This window comes from Quercus suber, unplaced genomic scaffold (assembly GCF_002906115.3).
Source record: "Quercus suber isolate HL8 unplaced genomic scaffold, Cork oak 2.0 scaffold_56, whole genome shotgun sequence".
NCBI classification, from domain to species: domain Eukaryota; kingdom Viridiplantae; phylum Streptophyta; class Magnoliopsida; order Fagales; family Fagaceae; genus Quercus; species Quercus suber.
The window spans coordinates 598,377-607,909 of record NW_027069521.1 but is presented as its reverse complement, the minus strand read 5'-3'; the positions used below and the strand labels follow the sequence as shown (position 1 = coordinate 607,909).

General features: G+C 34.8%; 1 protein-coding gene across 3 annotated transcripts; it reads left to right on the top strand.

The window, feature by feature from the left end:
- The first annotated feature begins 2,796 nt into the window (after positions 1–2,796).
- LOC112010886 (uncharacterized) lies at positions 2,797–9,319 on the top strand. 3 transcript variants are annotated; one of them, XR_010628557.1, is made up of 13 exons: positions 2,797–2,959; positions 3,554–3,635; positions 3,992–4,068; positions 4,460–4,560; positions 5,192–5,321; positions 5,630–5,746; positions 5,832–5,917; positions 7,149–7,215; positions 7,587–7,665; positions 7,843–7,934; positions 8,579–8,722; positions 8,834–8,928; positions 9,007–9,319. XR_010628557.1 is itself a non-coding variant. In XM_065772260.1 (13 exons), exons 1-12 carry the CDS (start codon positions 2,825–2,827, stop codon positions 8,867–8,869), a joined length of 1,146 nt encoding a protein of 381 aa, XP_065628332.1. In that variant the 5' UTR covers positions 2,797–2,824; the 3' UTR covers positions 8,870–8,889; positions 9,007–9,319. The 3 variants fall into 3 exon arrangements, 2 of the variants coding, with proteins under 2 accessions (XP_065628332.1, XP_065628331.1); XM_065772260.1 differs by having other exon boundaries at positions 8,834–8,889; XM_065772259.1 differs by having other exon boundaries at positions 8,834–8,895.
- Positions 9,320–9,533: the final 214 nt, after the last annotated feature.

The window sequence follows — 9,533 nt, the reverse complement described above, 5'->3', positions numbered from 1 at the left end:
TTTGAGGTAATGTTTAACAAGATATTTGCTCAAATCAATAGACTAAAGAAATTCCTGTCATCCCTAATCACTAAACACCAATCTGCTTTTGCTAAAGATCGGCTTATTTCAGATAATATTATGGTTGCCTTTGAAACTCTCCATCATATGAAGAACCATAGCTCAGGTAGACATAGATTTATGGCCTTAAAACTAGATATGAGTAAGGCCTATGATAGGGTTGAAAGGGTTTATTTGGAGAAACTTATGGAGAGAATGGGTTTTTGCCTTAGGTGGATGGCTCTTGTTATGAGTTGTGTAAAAACGGTGACATACTCCATTATGGTGAATGGAGAACCCATGGGAATGATTCATCCCAAACGAGGTATAAGGCAAGAGGATCCCCTCTCTCTTTTCCTTTTCCTCGTTTGTACTGAAGGTCTACATGCTTTCATTAAACACTCGGAGAGAATTGGTGATCTTAAAGGTTTTTCCTTATGTAAAAGAGGCCCGAAATTAACCCACTTGTTTTTTGTAGATGATAGCTTGCTTTTTTGCTGGGCAACCTATGAGGATTGTAATAATATTTTGAAGTTGCTAGCTGAATATGAGTCTTTGTCGGGGCAAAATTTCAAAAAAGCCAAACTACAATCTTTTTTAGCAAGTCGACATCAGCAAAAGCAAATATCAAGAATCTTCTCCAACTTCAAGAAGTTAAATCCTATGAGAAGTATTTGGAGTTGCCATCTTTTGTGGGTAGGGGAAAAAATGCGAGCTTTGATTATATAAAAGAGAGGGTATGGAGGAAGCTTCAAGAATGGGAGAGCAAGTTATTATCACAAGCCGGTAGAGAGGTACCCATTAAATCTGTAACCCAAGCTATTCCTACCTATGCCATGGGTTGCTTTAAACTTCCTATTAGGCTTTGTGATGATATTGAGACTATGATAAGAAGATATTGGTGGGGCCAAAGGGGAGATTGAAGAAAAATTCATTGGCTCCGATGGAGTGAATTAACAAAATCTAAAATGGTAGGAGGATTGGGCTTTTGTAATTTGGCTCACTTTAATGATGCCCTTTTAGCAAAGCAAGCGTGGTGTCTTATCCATAATAAGGACTCTCTCTTTTATAAAGTGTTCAAGGCGAAGTTTTTTCCTCGTGGTTCTCTAATAGATGCAAAAGAATCCTCTTCAGGATCGTATGCTTGGAAAAGCATCTTGAGAGGTCGTGATGCCGTCCTAGAGGGAGCTTGTTGGAGGGTAGGCAATGGGAAATCTATCAAAATATGGCAACATTATTGGCTGTCACGAAAACACCCAACAAATGTAGCATCTTGATGTGGAATTTATGGAGGAAGCTGCAATGGATTGTTTGATAGATGAAGGGACACGCATATGGAATGCTGACATGGTAGATGGAATTTTTGAACTGCAAGAAGCATAAGAAATTAAGAAAATTCCATTGGCCTGAGAAGCTACTGAGGAAAAAAAAAAAAAAAAATCAACTAGCTAAGTGACAAATTGTTATTAATAAATAAAATATAAGAATAATGATTATCACACCCTTGCCTACCTACATTGTTGGCGGAAATTGTGTTTTCAAAACACAATTTTAAAAGGAAGTATGATAAGTATGTTATAAGATTTTTTTTTTTAAAATAATAATATTAATAATAATGAGTTAGATGAGAACCAGTAAAAAAAATTTACTTTTGAGAATTAAAATCGTAAAAATTTATAAAATTAAGTGTAGTAAAAAAAAAATATCTTTAACATTACTAAAAAAGAAAAAACTAAAAATAATAGAGAAAGTCCTCTGTAGCATGGAGTTGAGTTGAGTTGAGTCTTCAGTGACTCAGTTGACTAGTTGCTAACCCAAGGTTGGCCGAGTAGTTGAGCACTCGATCTTAAAATGACTATCTCGAGTTTGACTGAGTGCTCTCCAATACAAGTTTGGTACCAGTACTTTGAAAAAATTCTCTGAACCAGCGATTTATCCCGTTGTGGGTTCACCCATTGTGAATAGTAATTAGTCTCTAATTGAAAGGGTGGTTTGGATCTAATACTTTTATTGTATTAGACTCATTAAGATGATGATATGTGTCTAAAAATAAAAACGTGTCACACTCCCAATAATTTCACTATACGTTGAACCTAATAATCCTACCCCTGGTCGAAAGCTGTGAAGAGAAGCCCAAAAAATAAAAATAAAAAGAGTTGACTAGTTGGTGTTATCCGAAAGCAAGCAAATAGCCAAATACTGTTAGGTAGGACCCACAGGTGAAACATTCTCAACGTTGATTGGCCTTTAACACCCGCCAGCCAATCCCATTCCGCCACGTAATCAATTTAGTCACCTATCCGAGTCAGCCAGCGAAAGAAATGAAATCAAAATGCTCGGGAATCTGGAATCCAAAATCCCAGGATTTCAAATTCATTTTCCACGCCCCTAAAAACTAAAATGTCGCCTTCCTGTCTGTAAAACCCAAAATTTACACAAAACCCGATATTTCCGGAAACTCTCTCTCACAGCTTCCGATTTTTCGGCCGATACAAAATGGCCGATTATCTACCTCTACNTTTTTTTTTTTTTTTTTTTTTTTTGAAGCATAGCAAAATAGTTCATCTTTGTTTTGCTTTAAATGCAAGTTTTTTTTTTTTTTTTTTAATAGTCAACGGTATTTGTTGACTAAGGTTCTGTTTGGTTCCCCAGAAAATGTAGCACAAGAAACTTTTTTTTTTTCCTTTTTAGGAAATATGTTTTGTAATTTTTAATAAAGTAGTTGAAATATTAATTTTAGCTTGAAAAGTACATTGCTTGATTTTGTATATTTATTTTGCAGCTGATGATGGTAGTTGATTATGGAGGCTTTATGTTTCCAATAATTACTCATTCTCCATGGAATGGTCTTCAATTGGCTGATTTTGTGATGCCTTTCTTTCTATTTGTTGCTGGGATTTCTCTTGCACTTGTGTACAAGGTACTCTCATACACTTCTCTACCAATTAAACTTGACTATTTAGTTTGTTCTTTTTTATTTCATTTTCATCTTCAATATGTTTATTGGTTACTTTACTTGCACTACAAGAAATGTTGCTACTAGTAAGATTAGAGTTATTTTTGTTTAATTGATTAAGTCTCTTGTTGTCGAGCAAGGGACTTGGGTATGAGTCCAACTTACATCGAAAAGAACCCAATTAGTGTTAATTGCCCATCAGGGGTGAATGCCCTTGGAGGACCGATAACTGGTATTGATGGGTAGAGTCAGCAGCCAATAGGTTTTATTGTCTAGAAGCGAGTCTAAAGGGCTCTTTTTTAGAAAAGTTCTCTATGTTATCAAAAATAAAAATAAGTAATAAATAAATCATCATGGAGTTCAAGTCCTATTGTATCTATTAAAAAAAAAATATTATTTGCTTAGTCTACAAATATGCCTACAATGAGTTTGGGCCATAATATCTCTAAACATCCAGATGCAGGGGTCTACTTGATTTTTATGGTTCTTGTTTATTTAGTGCATTCAGATTTTTTTAGTGATTAAGATTTAAGGGTTGCTTTCCATTTTCAAATGCAGAAAGTAACAAACAGAGTCGAGGCTACATGGAAGGCAGTGTTTAGGGCAGCGAAACTTTTTCTTCTAGGTGTTTTTTTACAAGGTAAAAATCGTAGGTAAATTTTTGTGTAAGCCCTTTCTTTACTCATATTGTGGCCCATTTGAACTTGCATTGCTTATTGGGCATGCTGAATTCTAAAAGCAATGTGTTGGGGGTTTGAGATATTATGTTAATTGTTCTTTTCAACGTATGATATGTACTTTACATGACACAAAATCAGAGTTGAAAAATAAGGGGTGTATGCCATGTAGTGGACCATATAGCAATGATGTGCTGAATTCACTTCTTGGTTTATGTAGTTGTCTATCTTAATGATCCTTTTGTAGGTGTGCCATAGTTGGAAGCCAGTTATGCTTTTGTTTATGTTTTATTGACTATATAGAGTCATTTCATTTCAGGTGGTTATCTGCATGGAGTAACTTCCTTGACATATGGTGTTGACATTGAGAAAATAAGGTGGATGGGCATTTTGCAGGTATGGTTTAATTTCAATTCAAACTTTTTTAGCCACTTCTTATATCAGAATGATTGGAAGAAGCATATTGTGAAGTAGATAATATATTTATATGATCGTTCAAATTCAAGATGTGATTATTTTTCAAAAATTTTTACTGCAAAATCAGTACTTAAACATTTCAGCGAGTTATGGCTACATGCCTCTAGTACTCTTCCTTGTTCGTGCATTTTTTATTGATGAGTTTACTTTGACTTTTCCCAAGGAAAAAGTGATCATCACATGGATAGGCCATATCACACTAGCTTAGAAGCTGCTTGCTTAGGCAGAGTGATTGGGCTGTAGAATTAGTTGCAGAAAAGCAACTGTTTATTGCATCCCCTTGTTCTAAACTCATTATTATTTTCTCCAGAGGATATCTATTGGCTATGTTGTTGCGGCTTTATGTGAGATATGGCTTCCATATAGGACATGGAGGGAAGTTGGTTTTTTCAAAGGTTACTACTGGCATTGGTAAGGTCTTAATTTTTGGCTATTTCACACTATTATTAAAATTCATTTTAAATATGATAATCTCCACTTTCAATGTTCAGTAATCACTCCTATTTTCTTGATACAAGCCTAGAATTTTTTCTCCTCCCTCAATTTATAGGTTGATAAGCTGGGTTAGACAAATATTTGATCTAATTATTAAACCAAATTTTGGGAAAACAAAGGGTAAATATATGTGTGTAGGGGATAGCTCATTACCGGAGTAAATCATTGAATTGAATGTCACTGAGAAAAATTGAAAAGAAATAAAACCTCTGTTAGAGTCATCAAAATGATTGTGAATGCACATTTGCATTTACAATATGAATTTTCATTACTTGTACAAGGGGAGATGGGTTCCAACTGCACAAAAAACCTTAACTCCAAAAGGTTGAATTACCCAATACCATTTGCCCACTGTTAATCTTATCTAGATTGCAAATCCACTTAAAATAGCATTTATTGAATATTTAGATCACTTGATTTTCTTCAAAACACTCAGCTGTTTTCTTCCTTATTTCATGTGTCATATTATTTAACACAGTTACACAGAAAATTATTTGATTTCTTGTTTCTACCTGTGTTTTGCCCAATTTTATTTTCTTAATTGTAGGTGTGTTGCGTTTTCACTGTCAGCAATATACTTGTGGTTATCATATGCTTTATACGTACCAGATTGGCAGTTCATGGTACCAGCCTCAGCCTCTTCATTGCCTTCATCAAATGATAGTTATGTTTACACGGTGAGAACACTCTCAACGGTCAGCATATTTCTTATTATTATGGTTCAATTACTCTGTTCCACTTGATGATATTGCTTTAAGTATGGAATGGTGTGTGAAGTGCTTAGATGAAATGGGTGTCATGAATTTGTGTGTGTGTGTGTGTGTTGACGCAGTGTGAAAGCAAAGGGAAAGTAAACGACTAACCCTAATTATACCTTAAATTCATAGAACCCACAAGGTTTGAGATTTGAAATACCAGATGGATAAGATGAAACATACCGAATTTATTTTTTTTTATTGATAAATGACTGGAATTTTTATTGTAGGTGAAATGTGGTGTAAGAGGTGATCTTGGACCTGGCTGCAATTCTGCTGGCATGATCGACCGTTACATTCTGGGATTTGATCATCTGTATATGAAACCTGGTTACAAAAACCTGAAGGTATATTCAAGTTGAACTTTGTTATCATTAGAATGCTTCCCAATATTCTTGACACATTGATGACTAATTCAAATCCATTTTACAGGAGTGCAATATATCTGGCAATGGCCAAGTTTCAGAGAGCTCACCTCCCTGGTGTCACGCTCCTTTTGATCCGGAAGGTATCTTAAGGTGGTCAATTAAACCTTCTTCGCTGTCATACTTTCTTAGGCTCCTACATTTTGTTTGTTTCACTTCCAATTTACACCAACCTGCTGTCTTTGTGTTTGGCAGATAAATTTTGTGTCCAGTGTTGGTCATTGCTATCTTATGTCATAGCTAACAGAAGTTCAGGCTTTTTAATTCAAATAGTAGCTGTTGGAATTGAATAAACAAAGAATTGAACAGATATGCTTCATTTGAAGGCTTTGATGTCCATGTTCTGAGAACTTATAACCCCCTTCTATCAAAAGAATCAAGGATTCATTAATTAAATATTCACCAGTTCCTTACAACTCAAGCTTTTACAACAATTGATAATTTATCATGGTATCAGAATAGATGAACCTCAGTTTGAACCCTGTCTCCACTCTACCTTCCATTCAAAAAGTGGGGGTAAGATTGCTTACCATGAACTCTCCAAGACACCATAAAAAGTGTGAGCTTTGTGCATTAGGTACAACCTTTTTTTGGTCTCACTTATTATGGAGTCTAGGTCCATACACAAGGGGGAGTGTTAGTATATTAATTAAATGATCAAATTCATCATTTCTTCACAACTTAAGCGTTTGGAATAATCGGTAATTTATCAATGAGTGGATCTAAATAATTATTTTTATTCAGAATACCATCTCCCAAGTCTTTAATGAATGCTTAGTCAAATGATGAGTTGTTTGGGTGATTCATTCACTTAAGATAAACCATCAACATGTTCGGTTGAAAGGGAGCCTTGGAAGAGGAGGTCATCTTAGCATGCTTAGTATAGATGATACTGCTGATTTCCCCTCTTTTGCAAGCAGTTTTGCTACACCACCTGCCACTGTAGCTAATCTATTTATGCATGTTCACTACTTATTTTTGAACATTCATTCTTTGGGCAAAGCCATCACAGCTGACACTTGGGTTGTCCCCTTATAAAAGAAAAGTAAATTTAGAAGCAACCCCTACTAGATTATAATTTGCTCTCGTTAATTGGCAAGCATTTTTCATATCTCACTGCTGATTATTAGTATGTTAACTATAGATATCTTATTGTTATTAATATTTACCATGCACTTTCCTCAACCCATGATCCAATTCAAGAACACAGTTGATAATTGGGTCCTTTTTATAGTACTGATCTTTGCTTTAGCATTAATAACTGCTCTTTTCTTTGTCCATTGTTCAACTGATATTAATTTATAAACATTTTAAATGTTTGCAGCTCCTTAACAGCAGCTGTGACTTGCATTATTGGACTTCAATATGGACACATTCTTGCTCACTTACAGGTGAAATATTTGAGCAATCTTGATGGCATTGCCTAAACCCTCAACTGTATGTCAGTATGTGCCATATCCTCAAGGTGTACAAGGATCCAGGACCCTTTTGGGACCTAGAACATAAATTTAGTGGTGGAACACATTATTACTTGAAAGATCATTAACTGTTGAGATTAATATAAATATTAAAAAGATTACACTATAAATCTTACCCTTGGAATCAATTGTGCTTATCTCTTCTCTATTATATTCAAAACAATTTTTTCGCTGTCTTGTCTACCACATTGATCAAATTTTCAGGAAATTCCAACTTTTTTTTAGTCTTCTACTTTTTGTTATGACATTTTGGACGTCTTCTTTATTGTACAAATAATTTTCAGGATCACAAAGGGCGCCTAAACAACTGGTCCCTGTTTTCAATTTCATCAGTTGTTCTCGGACTGTTCCTTGCCATCATAGGTATGCACTTTAATGGCTAATACTTTTAAACATCAGACAGTACTACATGTACGTTACTACACAGATTGATTTGGCAGGCTCTTCATTGTCTTTTAGCAATTCTATATTTGAAAATTTGTCTTTAGTTTAGGTATGCTTTCATAAACCATTATACTGATAAGTCTATTTTTGTGTCAGGCATCCCTTTAAATAAATCTCTGTATACAGTCAGTTATATGCTGATTACTTCTGCATCAGCGGGGATCACATTTTGTGCATTTTATGTGTTGGTGAGTTCTTAAAGCAAATCCTCTCTCTTTGAAGGTTAACTTTCTGTAGGTAAATTCGTAAGTTTGATGTTGAACTTTAAAACAATTGGTTCCTTTCAAATTCCTAGTGAGAGTTTTGGTGGGTACCAGCTTCAAAGTTCGAATCAGGAGATGTAGAGAAGTAATTTAATTTGTCCTCTATGAACATTCATTTTTCATACGGTTCCTTTAAATGGTTCTAAATTAACCATGCTCTCTGTTCCTAGTGAGGTATTGTATTGATACTAGGACAGAATAAACACATTCTGCATTTAAGGTTATGAACTTCCTTCCAGATCTTCACTTCTAAGTTCTAACATATGTAATGTACCTAATAAAGGTATTATGTTTCCTTGGAAATACAACAATCCTAGTCATTGCTAAGAGATGAAACATCAATGACTTGATAAAATAGATAAAATACTTGCACAGTTTGTAATTTTATCATGGACAATACTACTACTATCAGTATACTGTGTTGGAATTATACCATGATCCCTGCAACATGCATTTACTTCTTGCCATTCATGTAGATGTACCCAGTTCATTTCTTAGATTCCTAATCTAGTAAATGTTCATTAGAAGACTCTAATATTACTGACGTGCTTACCTGCCTTATTCTGCAGGTAGATGTTTATGGTTACAGATGCTTGACATCTATGTTGGAGTGGATGGGATTGCATTCTTTGAGCATTTTTGTTCTAGTAACATCTAACTTGGCTATCATTGCAATTCAAGGATTCTACTTGACTGTTCCTGAAAATAACATTGTCAGTATTCAAACTTGGCAAATACCTTTTTATACTGAAGCCCATTTGTACTCATTGAAGTTCAAAATCAGTAACACCATTCTTTTTTGATGCACTTTTCTTGTTTTCCAGGTTCACTGGATTTTAACACGTTTTGTGCATGCATGACATGGTTATCCAGTTCCTGCGTATTGGTTAAACCCTTGCATCTCAATCCTTGATCAGATGTTAAGATATATGCCTTAATTTCCATTCTTTAAGTTAATCTTCATTATGCTTAAATTTTTTTTTTCCTTGATTTCCAGTTAGGTTATTTAGCATGGAGGGTGGAAAGAAGAGAGTTCTCATTAACCAGCCCTTGTTGTAGACAGCTTAGATTCTCACAATTGAGGTTAGCTTCTTCTGATTCTTTTATCAATCCTGCAGTCACTGAAGTCATTAGAGAACTACCACGTTGTACAGTTAACTCTTCAAATGTACAAGACATCTTTGGAGCCTTGGTTTATAGTGCATCAGTAAACTTCTGAATGTACATTTGATTATGAGACATCTGCTGGATTGTTAATAGAAATAGAATCTGATGTATTACATTTTTGAAAGTAAAACTTGTTGGTAGCATGTTGTCACCTTTCTATTTCCAAGTAGAAAACGACAGTGTCCAATTGGGGAGACTTTGAAGTTGAATTAAAGTAATCCTGGGAGGACGGGACTTAAAAGGGAAAGTTAATTATTCCACGCTAATGAAAGCCAAATTATGTGTGGAGTAGTGTGAAAAACAAATTGGAAGTAACAACTATTACGGGACTAATTACCTACATTTGGAGAGTGAAAT

Bases quoted from the DNA above. Each gene is read 5' to 3' on its own strand.
- LOC112010886 (XM_065772260.1), top strand. From the start codon at position 2,825: ATGATGGTAGTTGATTATGGAGGCTTTATGTTTCCAATAATTACTCAT. The intron at 7,666-7,842 runs GTATGCACTTTA...TTTTTGTGTCAG, and splicing joins ACTGTTCCTTGCCATCATAG to GCATCCCTTTAAATAAATCT. The intron at 7,935-8,578 runs GTGAGTTCTTAA...CTTATTCTGCAG, and splicing joins TTTGTGCATTTTATGTGTTG to GTAGATGTTTATGGTTACAG.